We start from the raw sequence: 27,144 nt of genomic DNA on the forward strand, positions 1-27,144 counted from the left end.
CCAAAACTCAAAAACTTAACTTTGACCACTGAACCATGAAAATGAGGTCAAGGTCACATGACATCTGCCCGCTAGATAGGTACACTTTCACAATCATTCCATACAACAAATATAGTAGACCTATTGCATATAGTATGAGAAAAACAGACCAAAACACAAAAATTTAACTATAACCACTGAACCATGAAAATGAGGTCAAGGTCAGATGACACCTGCCAGTTGGACATGTACACCTTAAATACAGTCCTTCCATACACCGAATATACTAGCCCTATTGCTTGTAGTATCTGAGATATGGACTTGACCACCAAAACTTAACCTTGTTCACTGATCCATGAAATGAGGTCGAGGTCAAGTGAAAACTGTCTGACAGACATGAGGACCTTTCAGGGTACGCACATATCAAATATAGTTATCCTATTACTTATAATAAGAGAAAATTCAACATTACAAAAAATTTGAACTTTTTTTTCAAGTGGTCACTGAACCATGAAAATGAGGTCAAGGACATTGGACATGTGACTGACGGAAACTTCGTAACATGAGGCATCTATATACAAAGTATGAAGCATCCAGGTCTTGCACCTTCTAAAATATAAAGCTTTTAAGAAGTTAGCTAACACCGCCGCCGCCGCCGCCGCCGGATCACTATCCCTATGTCGAGCTTTCTGCAACAAAAGTTGCAGGCTCGACAAAAATTGAGAAAGGAAATGGGGAATGTGTCAAACCTATATCATATATAATGATAACATGTACATGATCTGTCACAAATAAAAATGTGTGTTTGAGGATTTTTATGTCAACAGACCAATAATACATGTTTTAGTTTTATATTCATAATTCAAATGTAATCATTAATATGCACGGTTCATTCCCTCTATTCCCACTTTTTATAAATCTGGTAAGAAAAGATAAAATTTCATGTGGGAATAGAAGGAAAACTTGTGCAAACAAAGGATTATACTGTACAAACATTTTTAATCAACTGTTAATTGACCAGGTTTTTTTTTATTAAAACAGGTAATAAGGTATTTTTGCATCTGTTTAAATTCTGGTTTTTTTTAAACAAGATAAATAATGAAGTAAAGTTAACAGTTTTCACCCATTATTTTATATCTTTGATTATTGGTCCAAGTAATTATATTTTAAAGTATACTTTTATTCCACATCTTAAGCCAACAGGAATCACCAAAAGCATTAAATTATCGTTTATTTAAAGTTACTTTGGAGTTTGAGAAATATTTCTTTTTGGATGACCGGCAGCCAGATATCCTTATTTCTTAAATAAGGAACTTTGAACATGAAATCTCCAATAGAAACTGGAAGATGGCAAAACATAGAAAGAGAAAACAGAAAATGTGTATTGTGTAATTCAGATGCCATTGGTGATGAATACCATTACATTTTTAATTGTTCAACTTTCGATAATTGTAGAAAACAATGTATTGCATTTTACAATTATTATTATAGAAATAGAACAAACACATTGAAGTTTTATGACTTAATGATCATGAATTCCCCAAAATGTACAGAACTGAACGAACTTTGTAAACTTATTAAGGAGATCAATAACAAATTGAACTTTTCTGGGTGAACAATTGTGAATGCCTCTATCTACTTTCATACATTATTTATTTATGTAATTGTATTGAAATATGTATAATTATCTCTATACCTTTCTGTAATTTGGTTTGTGAGAATAAAGATATATATATACATATAAGATTATACTTGGTTATAATATTATTTATATCATGATTTATTAGTAAAGCAGACAATTTTTTAAAGTTACAATATTATTCAAAGATTTAAAAATAAATCTGACTCCAATCTATTTATCATAATTTTTCTTCATTTTTAAGTACAAATTCAAAAGTTTAAAAATAAATCTAACTCCAATCTATTTATCATAATTTTTCTCTATTTTTAAGTATCAATTTGATGAAAAAAGAAACATATTACAAATAAACAAGGTATTATACCTAAACAGTGTACCAAATATGCTATGCTTTTAAAAAAATACAGGTTAATCTTAGGTGAAATTCTAATTAGCCCTGATTGTTATAAAAACAAATTATTTATCAAAACATCTATTGTTATTTGCAAGTGGGAATAGAAGGAATAGTATTTTTTAAAAGTGGGAATAGGAGGAAGACACCATATGCACTATTCCAAACAAGAAGCCAATGATTGTCAGGTGGACTAAGTAGTTCATCAGTGATCATTAGCCTGGCATGGAGAAGACAGAACTAAGCTGAAAAACTTGTGTCTAATCGGTTTATCCATTTGTTTTGAACAATTAAATATGTTTAAACTATTAGCCTGCCAATAATCAGGTTGTGAGTTTGAATCCCAATCCGGCTGCCTCCACCTAGGACTAACTGGTCCCCATGAAAGTGGGAAAACTGGTCCCCATGAAAGTGACATTAAACACCAACATTCAATCGATCAACCAAACAAGAAAATACTGATTTTGATTTAGACTATACATTGATAAAGAATTCATTAAAACTATAGTTGACCAGAGCCAGAGAGTGTTGTTAGTTATCTTTCAATATTCCCAAGAAACTGATTTAAGCTCATTAAAAAGACATTAAAATTTTCAACTTGAAAATCATAATTCACTAGAGAAAGTAATAACATTTAGAGTTACCTCCCCTAACCACAGTTCTTATTTACACCAATAATCCAGTCATAAGTTTGTAAAATTTGTATAAATTTTTCATTAATGTCTTTCTGTTTGCATTCAATCCATAAATATCAGATGAGCTAACAGGAGTTCAAGTTTACAAGGTTATTCTCAATTATTTTTCTTTTTGTCAGATTTAGATTACTTTACTGACAGATGAATGATATTGCTAGTGCCATCAGATTAAACAGACATTAACCTTTGAATTTAATAATGTTTTAGGTACATGTATATAATATAAGCATCTACAGAAATATGCAACATCTTATAATGCAGCATTAGGTTTAAATACTTTAAAAAGTCTTATTATTGTAATACAAATACAAATAACTATTTTCTAGAATCATATAAAGATACAGTGAGAAAAACTTCCATTTTAAAGCAGCACCAGATTTCTATTGAAAAGACCAAAGTTGAATTGAAAAACAAAAATCATATATTGAATCAATTTGAATGTTTCTAACAGTATGTGTTAGGTATCAAATGCTGCCTCCAAAAACATATTTTTTGCTTCTATTCTTTTCCCCTTTTCATAGAAAGTTTTCTGCAATTTCCAATATAATATGTGAAAATTCCTGAACACTCTTTCAATCTATTTAAAGCTGTATCTGGTTTTATCTAGATTTTATTCTTAAACAATAGTTCTATGTAACTACCTCAACTCGCAAACATTTTTCCAAATAACTTATTAAAGGAACATCAATTGATAAACAGTAATTTTTATAACAACGAAATCATTTGCCGACAAATAAATCAAAGCATTTAAATCTTGTCCAAATAATGTTCCTGATAAATTAAAATAATAGTTAACAAATATGTACATAAATAAAGGTCTGATAATGAGCATTGTAAATTCAAAGGTACACTGTATACAAAGTTAAAAGGACCACTTTACATTAGTCTATACTGAACTCAATGTTTACACAAAAATGTATTGAAATGTATGATCATGTGGTGTACACATACATGTATTGTCAATTTTCTTTTATGGCATATAGACATGTATCTCTATTCAACAGGAAAATTTTATTAAAATTAATTTCATATATGACAAAAATTGAAAGCATTTTTTTTCTGTAGCAAATAAACAGAGCAAGGCTTATTTGACCTTTTTATTATTGATTTTCTTTGTATTAGACTACAAACTTTTATTCAGGTAATAGAAGGTTATACTGTTATAGTAAGTTTACCCCTTGCTTACAAATTATTCTTTATTCATTTAAAAATCTAAAATAAATATTTTCCTCTGGATGTTAAGCAAACAAAAATCACTCCATCATTTAATAATTATCATTACTTAATTATATAGTGAATGAAACGGTTATATATATTGTCTAAATCATTGGCATCATTCTATTTGAATCTTATTTATATCAAAATTATTATTTTATAGATAAACTGTAGGTGAAAGTTTCATTTCTGATCAGAACTAGCTGTTTGAAATATATTAAAGAAACACAGATATTTATGTGCATGATAAGGGTACTTTAACTACTTATAGTGTCCTGAAACTTCATAAACCTAAATCAAAATTAATTACCTTAAACCAAAATAAATGGTAAAACGAATTTCATAATCACATTTATTGCTAAAAAGGCACAATGTATAATTACTTTATGTAAATAAAACTGTTCTAGAAATATTTACATTGTTATCAGTAAAAATTAAATCAGAAGATTAACCATTTACTTTTTCCAAATAAACTGTATAAGGTGAATTTTCGAATCAAGCTAACACATGAAATTTAATTCAAACTAAATCAAATCTTTTAGTTAAAGTTAGTTATTACTTTTCCCCCAGATAAATAAACAGACTAATAAGAAGGTAGTAATGGGAGTACCTTATTATGAACAGGTAAAAGTTCTTGCCAAATGACATTAAGGGAAGTTTTTGATATGGGACGATATAATGTACATTTTCTTTTCGACAGTAACATTAATAAAACCTCTGAGAAATCACAATAAGGATATTTTGACAACTCAAAAATAAAATTTTAACAAATTTGACGCTAACGGTAGCCTTAAATGACAGTTTAATGCCTGACGGTAAAGGACATTTAATCTAATAACAGCTACAAGCACACCCCTTATCACTGTTAAGAATCTACAACATCCTAGTGATGGTACACAAATGTGAAATAATAACTGAATTTAAAACATCCGTGGTATTCTTACTAAGCTTCAGATTAAAAAGTTAAGAATTGGTATAAATTTGTAAATGCTTGATTTGAATATTGATAAATATAATGTCTACCAATGTTAGGTTAGCAAAGAACATGCTATATGAAAGAATTGTTTCTAATCATCAACTGTTGACCTTCTCTAAATAATAATGTACAGATTGTTAAACTAACTTACATTTTATCCTAGGGCTCTTGGTCATAAAATTTAACTTGGTACTCAAAGTACAAAATTTTGCTCGAAACACAAGGACCAGAATTTTTATTGGTTGAATTTTGAGTTTGAATATCAGATAAGCATTTTTTTTTATGACTGGCTTGTCTGAACTATTTTCATGTCTTCTTACTGTTGATACATGCATACATATAGTATTACATGATATAAGGTACAATTTACCAGGCATCAACAACAATAGTAAGTGATTGCTTCATCAAAAGTACATTAATAGATTTTTACAAAAACATCTCCAAATTACTGACAATGATATTGACATTGAGAGCAAAATATGAACCAGCTCAACATAATATTTAAAATCTGACACATAATCTATTCTAACGTTTTTCAGTTTGTGTCCTTTACTATCAATTTTCATTTGTCTCCCACAGCTTGTCTTGTCCTATTTTCTGCTGTTTCGTCAGGCTATTGTATCTTTAACACATTTAATGTTTACATTCTATTTTCATTATATATTGTATTTCTAGATTAATATTTGTAACAAAAAAATTGTTTCTATGCATTGATTATTGTTTCCTAGGCAGTTGGAGTGAAATTCCCCTTTACTGGCTTTAGAAAAATCATTTCATACAATGTAGTAAACAGGGTCTCTCACTCACAAACTTTACATAAAAGTCCTTCCGACTTTATTTTCTATTCAGTTTGTGAGTTAATCGCCCCTGTTTACACATCAATAACCTCTAAAAAAAATGTGTTTAATCCTAAATGTATACTGTCTAAAATTTTCCCCAATCAGTTAAAATGTCATACACCCACATATCATTATAAATGTCTTGGTATGAAAGGTTTACTGCTGTTTGGTTGATTTCAGTAAATAAAAGAGTGGCACACTTACAAAATATATGTATGTTGACAAGGTATACATGTACAATAAATTAATATCTCAACCTCTTTACAAGCAGAGATCATTAGAGGGTACTCTTGAAAAGAAGGGTCTGGTCTAATAAAGTCCTTTTGTTTTGAATGGGAAGTACTTCAAAGTATATTAACAGTTGTATTTAAAACACTTGATATACAAATTGCAAACAAAATGTTTACATTTTCTCTTCGTGTTCAAAAGTTATCTTTATTTGAAGTGTTGTTGATGGGCAGGTTTGTATTTATCTAAACTAACTAAAGAATTGTATAATATTTTACAAATTAATTTATAAAAGCCTTTCTTACCTGGGACATGATATTTTGTACTCTGTAGATTGTGAGTTTGAGCAAATCTTTCTGATAGCATGAAAATAGGTCGCTGCATCATTATAAACTTGTTATTGCCTATATCCAGTTTTTTTTGGGAAAATGTAAAAGTTCCAAGGGCTGCTATATTCACACCCTGAAAAGCAGATAAAATATAAATTTAAAACAATTTATATTCCAACAACAGAACACTTTGTATAAAAATAATAATAATCTAATCTACAAATATTGAATGAAAGATCCATGTTGAAAAATAATCAAAAATTGTATAATTGATCATGGTGTCATTGGTGATGAAATTAAAACACATCCAACACTTGAAACCTGATACTAAATTTCAGGAAGATCTGCAATTCCGACAAAAATGCTAAGAAAATTCAATGGGAAAAATTAAAAACAGATGGAAGGACTAAAAGACGGGTAAAGATAGACTTTATAATTTGTATCATTTACACTCACTACATGTCATAAATACATCAATACTGTACATTGTAAGTGTTAAAGATACTCAGAATAAACAAATTTTAGGATGTTGGGTTTTATTTAATTATGGCAAACAAGATTTGTATTCTATAAAAAAGTAATTTACATAAATCATATTTTAATTAAAATTTTGTTACAATCACAAACAGGTTATATACATGTAACATATATATATATATATATATATGTAACATAAATAGATTGAATGTTGATTGTTGCTATTTTTAGACATTATATATATGTATCTACATTACATATAGTAACATATATATATGTAATGTAGATAAAAATAAATAAATGAGATGTAAGTTCAGTGAGCATGAGACAACAGACAATACATTACCATCACTAAGTTAAATGAATTGATGTACAGTAACTACAGTCATAAGAAATAAAAGAGAAAATCTCAGCTTCAATTTCTGAAGAGGTACAACTTCAGCCAAAAGCAATGTCACAAGTGGCAAGAGGCGATTTTTCTGGCTTCAACTTTTTTGGAGCCTGAAAAGCCTATTACTTTACAATTTAACAAAGTTTTCGTTTTTTATGCCATTACTTGGGAGTAAAACACAATATAATAAAAGCTGTTAAAATCTGGATTATTTTCATTACTTATCATGCTTATAAAAACCATTATTGCAATTGTAACTTAATTTGTAATAGGAAGAATTTGGTAGGAACTACATGTAAAAGTAGGTACAATGTAGTTAGGAGAGCAACCATCATGAGAGATCAAAATTGCATGAAGAAGTCAATTGCCTCCAAATAAATACTTCTAATGGTCAATGTTCATGGGGAACACTCTTTAAATTAAACAAAAGTTGCAACTTTTGAAGAATCATGTTTGTGTGTTTGCAAACGAAATTATGTTCATTACAACCCTAATAATCCAACACCTTATCCCTGCTATTAATGGGTTGTCCAAACAGAAACTAAAAATTCAGTGAAAATCTACTTGTAATACAAACCTTTTGTTGGTTCATCTGACTTTCAATGAATCTAGATACATTTTCCCACACATTTGTTAAATCTGAAATACAGAAAAAGTAAATATTAATAGAGAAATCCCCATATTCATCCAATTTAAGAGTGCATAAACATGATAAATTGTGTTCCATGTTTTAAAGTTGCCAAAATGCTCTGTTAGTACATAATACATGTACATTGAACAACAAATTTATTAATTTTAAAACCATTTTGTCCCAGGTTAGAGTTTTATTTTTATCACTGTTCGGTGTGAGCCAAAGCTGTACTCTGACCTATAATTGTTTATTCTTAATAACAATGATAAATTGTCACTTGGAAGGAGAGATTGTCCATTGGCACTCATACTACATCTTCTTATTTACATAAATATAATAACAATAACAATAGGATGTAGGACAGGACCTGCATGTATATAACTATGAATACATACATGTACATGGTACATGTATGAGGCCCCTCATGGGGGGGTCCTAGTAATCACATAATCACCATTTTTTTGCCAATATAATCACATAATCATTAAATATTTGCTTATCTTTAGTAATCAAATAATCATAAACTAAAAATACAGTCCTAGGTAATCAAATAATCATGAAATATTTGGCTTAATAATCAAATAATCATTAAAAAAACGGCCAAGTAATCACATAATCAAAAACCCCATGAGGGCCCTCATGTATAATTATAGTTATATTTCAATTTACATAAAAAACAAAATAATAAACAAATAAATGAAATATGATGAAAAGCAACAAATAGCGCTGAATGAGTCACCGACACTGTCATCCTGGGTACTACATGTATATTATACTCTAAGAAAGTACACATACAAGTTGAAATAAAAGTTCTGTTTATCAGGTTAACTCTCAAAAACTAAACGGGTACTCAAACTAGATATCAAATTCTGAATACTTTTCTTCCTTGCTAGTTAGCTACCCTGGGTATTTTTACACACATAAAAAATATGTAGGGGAACAATTTGATCAAGCAGAAGTACACATAGAACTTTCTTTATGTCCCAATGGATAAAATGAGCTGTTCAGAGTTTGTCTCTATCCACTTTCATGATTATGTTTTGTGTTTGCCCCTTTACTTTTGTGTGACTTATTCTGTTATGTTTGCCTATGTAAGTAAATGACAATCCTTGGTGTTCAACTAAAGTTCGAGACTGGTATTGTTGTTTGTATAGTTTGGGTTTTATCAATATCATTCAACTTACCGTCATCTGATAGAGCGTTTATGCTTGAAAAGCGATTTTTCTTTGCATCAGCAAAGATTCCTTGCATTTCTGCCATTACTGCAATAATTTTGTTTTCAAGCGATATCAGGCTTTCATTATTTTATCTGTTTAAATGCATATTGAGTTCACATTCTACAGTGTACATTAGTGTCCATAGTATAAACGTTGCCAAGGAAAAGATATTTTGATTGGCTATCACCAAACATCACAGGCAGAGCTACTAAAAAATCCGGATAAATTTGTTTCGAAGAAATTTAGAAATAGATCATAAATATGTATTATTACCAATAATTTATCTTAAAATTAGTAAGAGAAATTGAAAACTTTAAATAAAATGAAAAACAAATATTTTATGTAATGCGAAAATATTGCTTCACCATAGTCATTAAAACGTTTAAGACAAGGTGAATTCATGAGTAAGTTATGTAATGAATAAATACCCTGAAGACTCGCAATACGTCATTTTCGTAAACAACTTTGTTTTTATTTGTCGAAGGTAAATGGATAGACTAGGGTTAAGATAGTGTCATTGAAAGCTTTAATCACCTAAAAACTACCCTTCTATTCTCTTGGGGTGCCATAAAGATTATTTAATCTGACCGGATGGGTATGATAAATGACAGTTACATGTTATTTGACTGGTCCACGTACTCCTAAATATCCTTGTCAAATATGCTCCAAAGCGGTAACATGGAAACAGAGAGGGGTGGCATGTGATGATTGCAGTAAATGGTACCACGCAGACTGCATGTTAATATCTACACCTGTATATAACGCACTGGCCAATTCCAACATTTCATGGCACTGTGTAAATTGTGGAATGCCGAATTTTTCGTCATCATTATTTGAGTCCTTCATCATCGATTCAACTTATAACTCGTTCCAATCTTTATCCAGTGAAACATCAATATCAAGCCCAGGACCACCCACATACTCATCGTCACCTAAGCCGAAAAGCAAAAAAGACCAGCAGAAACAAAACAAGAAAGGTAAAAACACAAAAATCGTAGTTGTGAACTTTCAAAGTATTAAAAATAAAAAAGAAGAATTACTGAACATGATAGACACTTCCAATCCCGAAATTATATTAGGGACTGAAACATGGTTAAGACCAGACATATTAAGCTCTGAGATATTTCCACCACAATACTCAGTTTATAGAAAAGATCGTTCTGATGGATACGGAGGTGTATTGATAGCTGTAAGAGATATCATCATCAGCGAAGAACTACCCGTACAAAGTGACACAGAATCATTATATATTAGAGTAACAACACCTGACAGTAAATCCATCATAGTAGGATGTCTCTATAGACCACCCAGTAGCGATATCACCTACATGGAAAAAATGTGCAACACCACAGAAGAAATATATAAAGAGAATAAATCGTCTATATTATGGCTAGGAGGAGACATAAACCTTCCTGATATTGACTGGAAATCCAATTCAGTATGCGGCAACCAATATTCTACACAACTCAATAATAGGTTCGTAGATATGGTTAATAACTGCTGCCTAGACCAAGTGGTAACATTTCCCACTAGAGGATCCGCAACACTCGATATTTTCCTCACAAACAGACCATCCTTGGTAAATAGATGCGAGCCAATTCCTGGAATAGGCGACCACGACATCGTCTTCATTGATAGTAATGCCATCGCAATGCATCCAAAACCAACACAAAGAAAAATTTACATCTGGAAGAGAGCAGACATAGAAAAAATGAAATCAGATGCACAGGAACTATCTGAAAAATTTCATGGCTTGTATAACGCTCAGAGCTCAATATCAGAGATGTGGGAGTTCATAAAAACAGGACTCAAGAACATTCAAGACAAAAACGTACCATCAAAAATGTCATCAACAAGATTCCATCAACCTTGGATAAATGGCACAATAAAACGTATTACACGACGGAAAAAGAAAGCTTTTAAAAAAGCCCAAACAACAAAAACAACAAAAGACATCAAGAGATACAAAACTATCAAAAAGAGCTCACAGAAAGAATGTAAGAAAGCCTATTCAACATATATCCACGACATTATAAGCCCAGAGCAGAAATCCAACCCAAAGAAGTTCTGGAGCTTCATAAAGAATAAAAGATGCGAAAATGGAGGAGTAGCACCACTTAGAAACACAGATGGGCTCACATACTCAGACAACAAGATGAAGGCAAACATACTTAACAACCAGTTTTCCTCAGTATTCAACAGCAATGAAGACAAATCTACCATAAAGAAAATGAAAACAAAGCCGTACCCAGAGATGAAAAACATCACTATCTCGGAAAACGGAATACACAAATTACTTTCAAACCTCAACATACACAAAGCATCTGGGCCAGATGAAATTTCTACAAGATTATTGAAATCAATAGCGCCTGATATATCATCAATACTTACCACCTTTTTCCAAGCCTCTGTTGATCAAGGCACATTACCATCTGACTGGAAAAATGCAAACGTTGTCCCAATATTCAAGAAAGGGGATCGTAGCCAGGCATCAAACTACCGACCTGTATCATTAACTGCAATTCTATGCAAATTATTGGAGCATATCATCTGTACCAATATCATAAAACACCTTGAATGTCACTCCATCTTGACCGATGCTCAACACGGCTTTAGAAAAGAACGGTCTTGTGAATCTCAACTAATTCTCACAATTCAAGACCTAGCAAAGAACATCGACATTAAAGAGCAAATAGATCTCATCCTCTTAGACTTTTCAAAGGCATTTGACAAAGTCCCACATGAGCGACTACTGTACAAGATCGACCACTATGGCATAAGAGGGACAACAATAGACTGGTTGAGAAATTTTCTGGACGACAGACAGCAATGTGTACTCCTGGAAGGAGAATCTTCAGAAACCTCACCAGTGCAGTCTGGAGTTCCACAAGGTAGTGTGCTTGGCCCTCTGATGTTTCTCATTTTCATAAATGACCTTCCAGAGTATGTGTCAGCATCAAGCGTTAGACTTTTCGCAGACGACTGTGTCCTCTACCGCCAAATAAGAAACCAAGAAGATGCGAACACCCTTCAGAACGACCTAAATGGACTACAACAATGGGAGGCAGACTGGCAGATGGAATTCCACCCCCAAAAATGCCAACTCCTAAGAGTAACAACAAAACGGAACACGATTAAGGCGAACTACACCATACATGGCCATGTCCTAGAAGAGGTTGACTCGGCGAAATATCTTGGCCTCTCTATACACAAAACATTGAGTTGGAACAAACATATAGACAACATCGCAAAGAAAGCTAACTCGACCAGAGCTTTTCTTCAAAGAAACATCAAAAACTGTCCTAGTGAAACAAAAGCCTTATGCTATCAAACGCTTGTAAGACCACTCATGGAATACTCTAGCACCATCTGGGATCCAGCTACTAAGGACAATATAAACAAATTAGAAGCCATACAACGACGATGCGCACGATTTGTACTGAATGATTATAGAAGAACAAGCAGTGTAACATCAATGCTACAAACTTTAAATTGGGATACGTTACAGGAAAGAAGAGCTAAATGTAAAGCCATCATGTTTTATAGGGTAGTGCACAAACTCATTGCTATACCATCTATAAACTTACAGCCAGTAACAACAACAGTACGAGGGCACAAAGAACGATTCCTTGTTCCTTTTGCCAGGACTCAAGTATATCGATACTCGTTTTTCCCAGACACCATCAGAATCTGGAATGGACTGCCACAACAACTAGTAAGCTGCACAACCCTTGATTCATTCAAAAGGGGCGTGCAAGTGGTCCAGCTTCGATAGATGTCCAACCATGTTTTTAACCTTATTTTAAAGAATCACCGTTTCACTGTAGATATTTCGCACCTACCCGCACATTTGTTGTTCTCACATCGAACATGTACATAAAACAGTACGATAATACTCCCCTGGGAGGCCTGTACTACAAAGGAAGAAGAAGAAGAAGAAAAATAAAACCACCTTTAAAAATAATTTATTCGAGTGTTAAAAAAGTGTAAATCAACTGTAATACAAACATTAAATTCTGTATATGTATTGTTAATTTTAATGTACCAATTTTGGCTTTAACTTGATGGGAGAGAGAGCGCCTATACACCTTAACGCTATTTGTCCGCCTTTACTGGATATCGCACAGGTTCCTGTAAAATTTTGACTTCATAAAACAAAATATCTGACGCCACAATGGTAAAGTGATTGTTGTTGACGTCAAAAGTTCAAGCGGCCGGGTCAGCCAGGATTAGCGATAAGGTTTATTGATGGTATTGGAGAGCGGTTTTGAAGCTCTTGTGAAAGGGGACGAAGTCTGTAATATAGGCGTCCTAGAAAAAAAATAAAATAGCCTTGCCAGACGTCATAATTATTTGGACTAGAGTCAGGCATAACCTGTGAAACCGGACGAAGTCTGTATGAATTATTTTTTTTAATTCAAACATGTTTAAAAAAAGAAACGGAAATACCGTAACGTGTCCGAATTTGGTTCTGTTATTAGGGATTTTAGTTGTGACATTATTTAAGTTATGACGTCAAATTCATTGTAAACAAAGAAACGCTGTCATTAGGTAAAATGTTTTCAGTTCAAACAATAGGGCTCTTCACGGTTAGTTCGGCCATATTGGATATGGGGCAGATTTATTAGAAAGAGGTGGAAATAGTATGAAAGTATTGGAAATCCTATTTGTGTTTTCAAGCAACTGCTCTGTTTAAATGATGTTTTTCCGTATTTTTCACACCATTTTTATCTCCATTATAAAAATCTGCCCCTGTCCAATATGGCTGAACTAACCGTGAAGAGCCCTATTATTAAAAATGAATTGGTATTGAGTTCCTTCCTATATTTAACTAGACTGATATAAATATATATATTTTATTCAAAGTCTCGTGCAAACAAGACCGAAAAAGGGAAGTAGATTTCTGCGCAGTTGCAGGGAATTGAAAAAATCTGAAAAAAAAAGATAACAACTTTTCTTCCGTAATAGGGGACTGTCCCCCCATATAATTTTTTTTTTTAATTTCAATATACATGTATTTTAAGTTCTAGATCTGTTAAAAAAGAAACGGAAATACTGTAACGTTTCTGATTTTGGTTCTGTTGTTAGGGATTTTAGTTGTGACGTTATCTTAGTTATGACGTCATATTCAATGTAAACAAAGAAACACTATCATCAGGTTACCATTTTTCATATCAAAGAGTAATTAGAAATGAAAATGTTATTGTGTTCCTTCCTATATTTTACTGAACTGATAAATATATGTTTCACTGAAAGTCTCATGACAAACTAACTGGAAGAAGGAAGTAGATTTCTGCGCAAATGCAGGAATTAAGAAGTGACCAAAAAAAGTAAACAATTTTGAGTTTATTAGTACATGTACAATGAAAATTACAGGACATTTTTCTGATTATTTTTTTTCTTATTGATTGTTCTACTGTGATAGGAGACTTCGTCCCCTTATAAACTTTAAAATGAGGCACACATTACTTGTGAAAGGGGACGAAGTTTGTATAATTATTTTTTTTAATTCAAACATATTTTAACTTCAAAATGTGTTAAAAAAGAAATGGAAATACCGTAACGTTTGTGATTTCGGTTCTTTTGTTAGGGATTTTCTTTGTGAAATTATTTAAGTAATGACTTCATATACAATGTAAACAAGGGAATGTTATCATCAGGTAACATTTTTCATATCAAAGAATTATTAAAAATAAAATTGGTATAGTGTGTTCCTTCTTATATTTTACCAGACTGATAAATATATATTTTACTCAAAGTTTCATGACAACGAGACCAGAAGAAGGAAGTAGATGTCTGTGCAAATGCGGGAAAATAAATAAGTCTAAAGAAAAAGTTAACAATTTTGAGTTCATTACATTGTAGTAAATGATTTTTTGCTGTAATTTAAAAAAAAAAAATTAAAAATATTATTATTTTGCTACCGTAATATGGAACTTTGTCCCCTTATTAACATGATTAACATCACTTTCAAAGTCTGTTAATTTGGAAGCATGCCAATTTCATATTTCTGGCCTTGTAATGTTTTAGAAATGTCTTTTGTTCAGTTTAAAAAGAGGTTTCATACTTATACTTCTTTATCAAGAAGGTTTAATGTCATTCCACTCTGTTTTTTAATTAGATTCTAATACTTTTAAAAGAATTAGTATTTTACTTATAACTAATAAACATGTACTAAATGTATATGGATTACAATCGATCATTTGTTAGGAAAAGCAAATACAAAATTGTATAACAAAATTCACCTCTATTAATGAATTTTAGTGCACAAATTTTATAAATTATGGAAATGCTGGACAAATTACAGTTTAGTAGTTGTTACGGTTTTGCTATTATTGATATTAATTGAAAAACATATCCAAGAATTAAAGTCATATGAAATGAGTGACTTGTGAAAAAAAATGTTTATTCAATTCTTGAAACAATGCATGTATATCATGTATATATACATGTATATCATAAACGTAATCTTCCTTGCAAGATTTTATCAATTTTTACACATCCATATCATATAATCGTCAAATAAAAATTCTCCTGGTCTGTTAAGGTGTGAAAATATGGCAGCTAATTAATTGTTGTGTTTTTGTAACCGTAGTTTACCGATTGTCACCTTAGTTAATAAACAAACAACAAAGAAGCAGGGATATTGAACATGTGTATAACATGTACAATATTAATAAGATAACAGTTTCAGTGACAGATCCATGCGTATTGCGATCATCAGATTTTTACGAGAAAGGTCACGCTGAGTTCTCTGCATATGGAAAATGTATCAGTGAATTGTTTACTGGAAGTGAACAGTTAAAAAAAAAGTAAATTTCCTTCAAATTATGGAATTTTCTTGATAAAAAAGTATATGTATATATGAACCTAATTTTTGTTATAAAAACTAGCCATTTAGTTATATAAAACATATGCATCAATTTTTTTTAATTTGAAATTTCATATATATATGACTTTAAGGTATAGGTATAAAAAAAAAACATATTCATTCTTACTGTTGTTTGGTCACGTCACAAGTTGAATATTCTTTGATATTTTAATTCTTGGATTAATGAATACTTATTACGTTGACCATGCACATTTTGATGGAAATAAAGAAGGAAATGAAAGGATAGATAACTTTGACACCAAAGGAGTGAAATTATCAGTAATTAGCTGCATACAATGTTCAATGATCTAATAAATATTGTTATGCGTTTACTTTTCTACATTGGTTAGAGGTATAGGGGGAGGGTTGAGATCTCACAAACATGTTTAACCCCGCTGCATTTTTGTGCCTGTCCCAAGTCAGGAGCCTCTGGCCTTTGTTAGTCTTGTATTATTTTAATTTTAGTTTCTTGTGTACAATTTGGAAATTAGTATGTCGTTCATTATCACTGGACTAGTATATATTTGTTTAGGGGCCAGCTGAAGGACGCCTCCGGGTGCGGGAATTTCTCGCTACATTGAAGACCTGTTGGTGACCTTCTGCTGTTGTTTTTTATTTGGTCGGGTTGTTGTCTCTTTGACACATTCCCCATTTCCATTCTCAATTTTACCATATAAATATCTTTGAATAGTCTAGAGAAAAGTTTCAAAATGACTTAAAACTGAGCAAATGGCATTTAACAGTTTAATACATATAAATATTTTTTTTTAATTTGGGATGCATTTTTAAAAACTATCAAAACAATTTTTTATTGCTGTGAATGATCAATGAGTTGATTTTGGCAACAAAATAAACCTTTGTCATTTTTGTGAATTCTCAATAGAATTAGTAACAACATTAAATTTGGTACGCATGTTACCATGGTTACCATCTAAAATATAGTTCCCTGATTTGGATTAGCTCAGCAACAAGAAAGCCCGTTATGAAAAAATATCTATTTTAATCGAATTGGGACAGGGTGTGTTAAAATTCAAAATAGTCTACTTGGCATATATATATTCTTAAACACAACATGTTAAAATATATTTGAACTACACCAAAAAATTTAATTACAATCCTGTTGGTTACCTAGCTCTTGCTATTGATACATTTAATTTAATTAATAATGAAACTTGATTTGATTGATACATCTAATTCAGAAATCATGTTACATTGTCCTTTAATTGTAATTAAGTACATTCAGATGGGTACTGATCTAATTGTTTAATCAACAAACCAATTTACTGAGAGTGATTTAATTACGGTAGTGACAAGTAACCATGAAGATTAAATGTATATATTTTAAACGGGCGCATTGCATTTGCACCAATTTAAAAAAAAAATCCAATCTTTCATTTGTGCCACAAGGTTATATTTCGTTTGCGCCAAAATATAAAAACTTTCATTTGCACCATTTCACAGGTAGTACAGGTAAGATTTGTTTCTACAGTATTTCTCCTGGATAATTGTTCATACTTATTTCTAATAAATAAAACCTGAGGTTTAGAATTATAAAGTGTTCACATGTTTGAAGTGAATAGATGGACATTGTCAGTTCAGATACAAACAGAGGGAATAAGTCTGTATTTTTTTTTAAATCAAACATACAGTAATTTATAATACATTTGTAGCTTTTCATATGCATCATATTAAAAATCGTTTAGGTGTACCATTAAACTTGCAAAGCCAGAATAACAACTGCTATTGTCAGAATTAAAACTTTTCTATAGTGTATAATTCTTAGAACTGTCTCGCAATTTTACTCCTTTTTAAATAATTATGTTAAAAGTAACATAATCTTGTTTTAACGAAGTTTTAGCATACCTTGTAGGGTTTTATGATGACTGAGTTCAGAGGAATATGTAAACAAAAACTGTCTTTATCATGAAAAGTCTCTTTTTTTATTATACTAGTTACTTGTATTTACACCTGGATTATTGGCGCAAATGAAAGGGATTTTTTTTTGGCGCAAATGAAATATGGTTTTTGTGGCAAATTTTTTTTTTTGGCGCAAATGAAATGCAAACTGATGCAAAAGCAAAGCACCGTTTAAAACATTCATATGCAAAAGATTTGTGTTAATGTAATGTGAAACAATATATGTTAAAATATCGTGAACATGTTAAACAATATTTATTCAAAACACACAACAAACAATGACAAAGTACAATAAATATTAAATTAAAAAAATACAACATAGATAAATTATATGAATCTTTATAAACAACAAACTAAATATACATGATTCATTGTATATCTATACTTCATTTGTACTTCAACTAAAATGTTTAATACAAAAGAAAAGTGAGCTTCTCTTATTGTAATCTATATGGTAATCACTGGTATAAATATAGTTTATGTATATGCTGTTTATTATAAATATTTTTTGGATCTATAAAAATTTATAGTTGAAATCTTTTTCTGAATCATACTAAAAAATTTAGATTTCCACATCCTGAATGGAACCTCAACATATATTATTGTATATTTATTCATTATTTTAGCTAGTAACATAGTTAAAAAAAAAAAAGGAAGAATTAATTAAAAGTCCTGGTGTTATCCATACATTTTTGTTTTAATTAATAGCTGAACAGTCCAACATGGCATCAGCAGAAACATCCCTCAGTGCAGGAACTTCTAAATCGGACAAAATGGACAGACTCAGAAATTTACAACTCAGAATGGTAAGTTTCATTATAAACATGATAAATGAATTATTTACTTTGAACATGTTGAATGATCAAATAATTGCTGCAAATACTTTATCCAAGGGGCACTCACAAGGATATTTACAAAATGAAGTTTGTAATATCATGAATACCAGTCATGTACAGACACAATCATGCAACTTTGATATATTTGGTAAATTTTAGATATGATCATTAAAATTGCTGAATTAAAACTGTTCCTGATAGATACACATATCTCAGCCAATATAATATAAATTGTGGATTGGCAAATTACTTATAAACAAAATTATTTTTTTTAAATTATAACTCTTGTCATCATGCCATGTTGCTCATATTCTTAAGGGTTTAGCTATAGTCATTAAATTTATAATTACACCTTATGTAAGAATCCGGGGTTTTGATTGGTTAATAGCCAGTGTATTTTTCACCAATTTACTGTTATCAAATGAATATCGTTCATTTTTAACACCGCCGGGGTATTTGCCAAAAGGATATGCCTTTTTTACCCTCTCTGCCGTGGTATTTGCCAAAAAATACTCTATCCGACTGAACGCTTGTAACGTCACGATCATCAATGCGTTTTAGTACATTAACATTCGGTGTAATTAAACAGATATATCATGTTATTGAGGGGTATTTGCGAAAAATACCAGTCTTGAGAATGAATTTCCCTCACCTTACGGCCTGTCGAAATTTAACATTCTCTCGACTGGTATTTTTCGCAAATACCCCTCCTTAACATGATATATCTGTTCATAATTACCCATTGGATCGAAAAAAAAAAAGATAAGGTTATAATCTTTGAAAAATGTCTTTAATTTCTCCATGTTATTATTTGGTAAAGCAGCAGTACAGTGTTTATGTAAATCTGTCATATTTCCAAACTTTTCTCTATTACTATTTTATTATCCACACAGCAAAGAAATCATAATTGTTTTACAGTTTTACACGGAGTGTTTATTTTTATATTATATTTTAACTGGACTGAAAAATATTATTATGCAATTTATTAGAATGGCATATTGTAATTAAGAAATACTATAAGATTAACTATTTATTATAAGATAGTTATAACAAGATCTTGTTGAGATTATAAGTAAAATGTATTAAAAAAACCCATTATATGTGTATAATTTTATTGTGATATAGAGCGCATCCTTATTTGAACTGACTCTTAATTGTAGAATGAAGCCAGAAAAATGAATCACCAAGAAGTGGTTGAGGAAGACAGAAGAAAGAAGTTACCAGAGAACTGGGAACAGAAAAGAAAGAGAGTTGAATGGGATGAAAGCCAGGAGAAAAAACGTAAAGTATGTAGCATGCAACATGTAGAAAGTAAATCACCATAATGAAATTTACGTTTCAATTCATGTGAGGAAAAATGACGAGTGTGTAGGTTAGTAAAAACCACACAAAACTAACAAATGATAAGCAAAGTAAAGAGCAAAATTTGAGATTTACTGTGACAGATATACATGTAGATTGATATACAGCTGAATATTGCACTATTTTCAGGAATGTGAAGAAAAAGGAGAAGACTTTGACAGGGTAAAATTGTTAGATCTTGGTGCTGATGAAGCAGAAAAATGGGAAAGGAAGAAGAAAAAGAATAATCCTGATCCTGGATTTTCTGGTTAGCTTTTGATGAAACTTTGCCATGTAAACTGTAGATAATCTGCATTGGACATATATTGATTTCAGTACTTTTAACACTTATGGGTCAAATTATAGCTCTAGGTAAAATAAAATTGAATTGACTAAGTTGCAGGATGAGTGAAAAGATTTTATTTTGGGGTTTTATCCAAAAATGTATATCAGTACAAAAAAACAGTACATTCCCAGAAAGTTATACTTAGTTCTTTAAACAAAGTAAAAATACAAGTGGCACCCCCAATAGATGAGCTCAAAGGGAACATGGCTGATTAATGTTAATATATATATTTATAGATTATGCAACAGCAACCTATAGACAGTATCAAAGGAACACAAAATCTCTTAAACCAGATTTAGAGAATTACCAAAGACTGAAAGAAAAATTGTAAGATATAAATTATGTCAAGATGAAATTAACTTATGCCAAATTATTAAATATTTTTTAGCTCACCTGACCTGAAAGCAGCTATTGCCATCAAATAATGTCAATCATTGTTTGTTGACTTTTCCCATTTCATCCTCAACCAGGTCAATTTTATCCAAATTTTACCAGAATGATGTATGAAGGTCTTCTATGAATTATCCACATTGTGTTACAATTTGAAGAAAGTCTTGGTTTAAAGGCATTTTCTGATTTTTATAAACTAAATTCTTATTTGAAATAACAAGGTATTATTGTGAAATTAAAAAGAATTGATAAATGGTTCAACCTCCTAATTTAATGTGTATATAAATAACACATAGCTGAGAGGGTGACAGAGCAGACTGTTACCCTGAAAAAACATTGTCAAACGCGGTGAAGCCAAGGTTGAAAAAGCTTTTTAAAGGGGTAACAATCTGCTCTATCACCCTCTCAGCTATGTGCTATTTAATCTATGATACTGAATTTCCTATTTTTAGCTCACCTGGCCCGAAGGGCCAAGTGAGCTTTTCCCATCACTTGGCGTCCGTCGTCCGTCGTCCGTCGTCCGTCGTCCGTCGTCGTCGTCGTCGTTAACTTTTACAAAAATCTTCTCCTCTGAAACTACTGGGCCAAATTAAACCAAACTTGGCCACAATCATCATTGGGGTATCTAGTTTAAAAAATGTGTGGCGTAACCCGGCCGACCAACCAAGATGGCTGCCATGGCTAAAAATAGAACATAGGGGTAAAATGCAGTTTTTGGCTTATAACTCAAAAACCAAAGCATTTAGAGCAAATCTGACATGGGGTAAAATTGTTTATCAGGTCAAGATCTTTCTGCCCTCAAATTTTCAGATGAATCCGACAACCCGTTGTTGGGTTGCTGCCCCTGAATCGGTAATTTTAGGGATTTTTTGCTGTTTTTGGTTATTATCTTGAATATTATTATAGATAGAGATAAACTGTAAACAGCAATAATGTTCAGCAAAGTTAGATTTCCAAATAAGTCAACATGACCAAAATGGTCAGTTGACCCCTTTAGGAGTTATTGACCTTTATAGTCAATTTTTAACCGTTTTTCGTAAATCTTAGAAATCTTTTACAAAAATCTTCTCCTCTGAAACTACTGGGCCAAATTAATCCAAGCTTGGCCACAATCATCTTTGGGGTATCTAGTTTAAAAAATGTGTGGCGTGACCCGGCCAACCAACCAAGATGGCCGCCATTGCTAAAAATAGAACATAGGGGTAAAATGCAGTTTTTGGCTTATAACTCAAAAACCAAAGCATTTAGAGCAAATCTGACATGGGGGTAAAATTGTTTATCAGGTCAAGATCTTTCTGTCCTGAAATTTTCAGATGAATCAGACAACCTGTTGTTGGGTTGCTGCCCCTGAATTGGTATTTTTAAGGAAATTTTGCTGTTTTTGGTTATTATCTTGAATATTATTTTAGATAGAGATAAACTGTATACAGCAATAATGTTCAGCAAAGTAAGATTTACAAATATGTCAACACGAACGAAATGGTCAGTTGACCCCTTAAGGAGTTATTGCCCTTTATAGTCAAATTTTAACAATTTTTTCGTAAATCTTAGTAATCTTTTACAAAAATCTTCTCCTCTAAAACTACTGGGCCAAATTAAACCAAACTTGGCCACAATCATCATTGGGGTATCTAGTTTAAAAAATGTGTGGCGTGACCAGCCCAACCAACCAAGATGGCCGCCATTGCTAAAAATAGAACATAGGGGTAAAATGCAGTTTTTGGCTTATAACTCAAAAACCAAAGCATTTACAGCAAATCTGACATGGGGGTAAAATTGTTTATCAGGTCAAGATCTTTCTGCCCTCAAATTTTCAGATGAATCCGACAACCCATTGTTTGGTTGCTGCCCCTGAATTGGTAATTTTAGGGAATTTTTGCTGTTTTTGGTTATTATCTTGAATATTATTATAGATAGAGATAAACTATAAACAGCAATAATGTTCAGCAAAGTTAGATTTACAAATAAGTCAACATGACCAAAGTGGTCAGTTGACCCCTATAGGACTGGAGTTATTGACCTTTATAGTCAATTTTTAACCATTTTTCGTAAATCTTAGAAATCTTTTACAAAAATCTTCTCCTCTGAAACTACTGGGCCAAATTGAACCAAACTTGGCTACAATCATCTTTGGGGTATCTAATTGAAAAAAATGTGTCCGGTGACCCGGCCATCCAACCAAAATGGCTGCCACGGCTAAAAATGCAGTTTTTGGCTTATAACTCAAAAGCCGAAGCATTTAGAGAAAATCTGACATGTGTTAAATTGTCTATCAGGTCAAGATCTATTTGCCCTGATATTTTCACATGGATCGGATAACCTGTTGTTAGGTTACTGCCCTGAGTTGGTAATTTTAAGGAAATTTTGCCGTTTTTTGTTATTATCTTGAATATTATTATAGATAGAGATAAACTGTAAACAGCAATAATGTTCAGCAAAACAAGATCTGCAAATAAGTTTTCATGACCAAAATAGTCAATTGACCCCTTAAGGAGTTATTGCCCTTTATAGTTAATTTTTAGCATTTTTCATAAATTTTTGTAAATTTTTAGAAAATATTTTCCACTGTAATTACTGGGCCATGTTCATTATAGATTGAGATAATTGTAGCAACAAGAATGTTCAGTAAAGTAAGATCTACAAACACATCACCATCACCAAAACACATTTATGTCATGAATTTATCTGTGTCCATTGTTTAATATGCACATAGACCAAGGTGAGCGACACAGGCTCTTGAGAGCCTCTAGTTATTGTCTTTTACAGATTAATTTTATTTTTAAAGTATTTTCTATGTCACGTACATAACAATGTTACGGGTATAAGAAAATACAACAAAAATTAGGCAAGTGGTTTTATTTTCACTGTCAAATATTAAAATTTGAGCCAAAACGTAGAACTTAAGCATTGTACTCAATTACTTGATGAAAATTCAATCAAAAGACCAATTAATTATTGATTTTTGATTGGTCTGAACAAGAGGATGACATTTGAAAAAAAAAAGGTTACCTGCTCAGCCATGTGATAGAGTAAATTCACACCCTCATATTAGCCAATCAAAATGTTGCATTTTAACGTGAAGTATAATAATATTCGTTGGCAAACATGGCAGCACTGGTGACACGTATAGGTACTTGGGGAAGGGATGTTTGTTTTTAACCCTCCCCCTATTTTCCATTATTTTTTGTTTTTCTATTAATGTAAATTATTTTCACGTTTTTCTGTATAGTATTAACATAAATATGTGACGGTGCTATAAATATAGTTTATTCGCTATTTACGATCAATTCCAAGTTAAATACCCACGCGGTTACTGATATATTAATACCTGGATTAATGTACATGTAAAATTGTAGCCATACTTTTATTTATTTTTACAGAGGTGATGAAGTGTATGCAACAACAAGTACTTTGAGTACAGTTCAACATAAAGACAATCCAGATGCTGTAGATAAAATGGTTACTGACTTGGAAAAACAGTATGTATTCTGGCCAGATTGGTTGTTTAACTTTATATAATTGTTTGTTGCACTCTCACACTCACGGACTTGGAAAAACAGTATGTATTCTGGCCAGATTGGTTGTTTAACTTTATATAATTGTTTGTTGCACTCTCACACTCACGGACTTGGAAAAACAGTATGTATTCTGGCCAGATTGGTTGTTTAACTTTATATAATTGTTTGTTGCACTCTCACAGCAACAAGCTATTTCAATAAACATGTTTCTAATTTTATGTTTTCTAAGTTCTTTTTTACCTTATTTATTGTCTTTCTACAAAATAAATCATTCCAAAAATTATAATTGAATGCCATATTAAAATCTAGTTTAAAGCTTATGTTGTTTTGAAGGACAATAGTGGTGATACAAAGCTTCAAAAATCTGTTCTTTGGAAAACACTGACTTGGAATTTTACCAAAATGTTTAACACTCATTCTTTAAATATCTTAATTTAAAAAATTCTAACAACTCTTCCATCAACTAAGCAATATAACCCAAGTAATGAAGAATGAAAGTTCTTGAAACTTCAGTGAAATTTCAATAAAAAGGGTCTACTTAAGATATACACAAATTTTTTGCAAGAATGTTCATTACAAGATTTGCTTGTCCTTTTGAATTTACATGTAATTATGCTATTCAAAACCCAAAATGTCCACTTGCTACAAAACAAAGTTAACTAGGACTGATTGAAAAAAAAGAATTAAAGAAAAGAACTGTTCAAGATACATTTCTTTTAGAAACAAACCTGTCCACAATCATTCTTGATTACAGTACGGTCGCCGAGAGTAAAGGACAAAGTATAAATATCACTAGTCTAGTATGCTGAAATTTAACTATGTGTTCTTTCATTAAACTATCGGGAATGGCCAGTATGTCGGCGTCCGAAACATTTTACAGCATTCCTGACGCGATTGGAAGCAGTACCTCTCTGGCCAAGGGAAGCCAGTCGAAATGGTACAGAATTGCTGATAAAATGTCGTCTATTTTGGGGAAGAAAGTTAAATGAACATTCAGACTACACAACCTATACTGTCTGTACACAGCCTAACAACTTATTGTATTATCCTTTCCACGATGCAAGAGGACAAACACATTTTGGCAGAATCATTTTAACAAACATTTTCACAACAAAAACATTTTATTTTAATTTCTTTTTATAGTTTACTTACATACTTACAGTGAACTTTCACTTTCACTTTCAGTTGCTATTAATAACGTTACTTACCATTGTAATATTGTGACGTCTAAATTTTTACAACTCGATTTTGTACTTCAGCAGGATTTTATGTATTGTTTTTATCCTGATGACGGTGCCTAGGCACCGAAACATGTCGATCAATAAATTTCTGCAGCAGTCCCTAAAGTGTTGTTGTTATAAGACTCTCTACATATAAATAAATATGTTTAAACTAATTGTAATTAAACATGTACCAATTATTATATTTTTATTTTTAAAGAATTGCCAAAAGAGAAAAGTTCAGTAGAAGAAGAACAACAGATGAAGAAGCAGATATAGACTTTATCAATGAGAGAAATGCTAAGTTTAACAAGAAGTTAGAGAGATTCTATGGAACATATACAGCTGAAATTAAACAGAATCTGGAGAGAGGAACTGCAGTATAGATACAACATAAACTGTATATATTGTAACATTGGTTTTGATGGTTTTGAACAGAACTGTATGTTTTTTGATAACAGAGGTTAATTTATATTGTAACCAGCAACTGGTAAGAGTTTGAAGGAACACTGTATTTTCAGATTGTTCCCTGTATGAATTATAGAAGTAATTATTACAAATGATTATTAAATTGAAAACCTTCTAAAAACATTTTGGATTTTAGAGTAGCCGATTTCTTGAGGTAAAGAACTTGATATTGATATATATTGATTAGTATTGCCCTTCAGAAAATTTTGGAACCTCTTGATTATTTGTTTTTTTTTGTCAAATATTTGATAGACAGAATGATACTTCATATAGTATAGAGTTTTACGAAGGAAAAAAACCTGATATGGATGACATTGTTCATATTGGATTGAAGAAAATATTTTAATAATTCAATTGTGATTTTTTTTATGATATTATTAAAAATATGTACTGGTTCATGAAAAATAAAGCATATATTAGAGTTAGAGGTCTATTTCACTTCTTTTCCTGTGAAATCATGTCTACAATTAAACAAATTTTGACTTACAACTTTAAAGTCTGAATTAGTTTAATTACTTTTTTATTGTTTTGTATACAAATCATTTAAAAATTGAAGAACAACAACATTTTGAGACTGCTTGATTTTAAATTAAGAAAAATACTGTTCGTTTTACTTCCCTTTATTTGGATAATACAACAATAAATTGTCTCCCCTTTCATGCACGGTAATTTACTACACAGACAATATAAATTTTTACGTACATGTACATAATCAATTTAAGAATTTTATATTAAACATACTGTTCTATATTACTTTATTTCATTGTGAACTTTACTTTGCCATAGAATGCATACCTGAATGACATGATATCAATTTGGATATCCAACATTATTAAAGAAGACAAGATTATTTAGATATATCAGAAAAACACTGTACACAACCAACATATAAAAAACTTAATTTTGGATTTAAGATTATAGTGATTAGAATACTAGTATAATCAAGGCTCCTTTATAAAAGATAGAGCACAGGTGTTTTTTAAATGAAATATCATATTATATTACTAGTAACTGTGTTACAGTGTTTATTAACTGCACAATGTTTTAATTATCCTTTTGTCAAGCTAGTTCTTCTCTTTGTATGTAAATATATTACTCATATGGCTCCTGAATAAGGACATTTTAAAACCATTAATAAATAGATCATAAAAGATGACTTTTTACTACAGAGCCTCTAACAATCAGCAGTTTTATATCCATACATGTCTATTGCGACATTGTATCTGTCAT

General features: G+C 31.2%; 2 protein-coding genes across 8 annotated transcripts in view; one reads left to right on the plus strand and one right to left on the minus strand.

Moving 5' to 3' along the window:
* Positions 1–9,217, minus strand: part of LOC139490655 (coiled-coil domain-containing protein 81-like) — a 34,698-nt gene extending 25,481 nt beyond the window's left edge. For 2 of the 4 annotated variants that reach the window (XM_071277561.1, XM_071277559.1), the window contains exons 1-3: positions 8,975–9,217; positions 7,737–7,798; positions 6,268–6,424 (exon numbers count right to left, since the gene is read on the minus strand). In XM_071277561.1, coding sequence (XP_071133662.1) covers positions 6,268–6,424; positions 7,737–7,798; positions 8,975–9,050 — 295 coding nt within the window. In that variant the 5' untranslated portion in view covers positions 9,051–9,217. The remainder of the gene's footprint in view (positions 1–6,267; positions 6,425–7,736; positions 7,799–8,974) is intronic. The other 2 variants (XM_071277562.1, XM_071277560.1) reach the window with 2 other exon arrangements.
* Positions 3,848–27,065, plus strand: LOC139490657 (pre-mRNA-splicing factor syf2-like). Of its 4 annotated transcripts, none has more exons than XM_071277568.1 (7): positions 3,848–3,873; positions 18,466–18,601; positions 19,792–19,917; positions 20,123–20,240; positions 20,555–20,645; positions 24,089–24,187; positions 25,667–27,065. In XM_071277568.1, exons 2-7 carry the CDS (start codon positions 18,518–18,520, stop codon positions 25,830–25,832), a joined length of 684 nt encoding a protein of 227 aa, XP_071133669.1. In that variant the 5' UTR covers positions 3,848–3,873; positions 18,466–18,517; the 3' UTR covers positions 25,833–27,065. The 4 variants fall into 4 exon arrangements, with proteins under 4 accessions (XP_071133669.1, XP_071133665.1, XP_071133668.1 ...); XM_071277564.1 differs by lacking the exon at positions 3,848–3,873 and adding an exon at positions 9,377–9,411 and having other exon boundaries at positions 18,504–18,601; XM_071277567.1 differs by lacking the exon at positions 3,848–3,873 and adding an exon at positions 9,383–9,491 and having other exon boundaries at positions 18,504–18,601.
* The last annotated feature ends 79 nt before the right edge of the window (positions 27,066–27,144 follow it).

The sequence above is a fragment of the Mytilus edulis genome, chromosome 10 (genome assembly GCF_963676685.1).
Source record: "Mytilus edulis chromosome 10, xbMytEdul2.2, whole genome shotgun sequence".
NCBI lineage: Eukaryota > Metazoa > Mollusca > Bivalvia > Mytilida > Mytilidae > Mytilus > Mytilus edulis.

Coding starts and splice junctions, on each gene's coding strand:
- LOC139490657 (XM_071277564.1), top strand. Junction 18,602..19,791: donor GAAATTTACAACTCAGAATG/GTAAGTTTCATT, acceptor TCTTAATTGTAG/AATGAAGCCAGAAAAATGAA. Junction 19,918..20,122: donor GCCAGGAGAAAAAACGTAAA/GTATGTAGCATG, acceptor CACTATTTTCAG/GAATGTGAAGAAAAAGGAGA.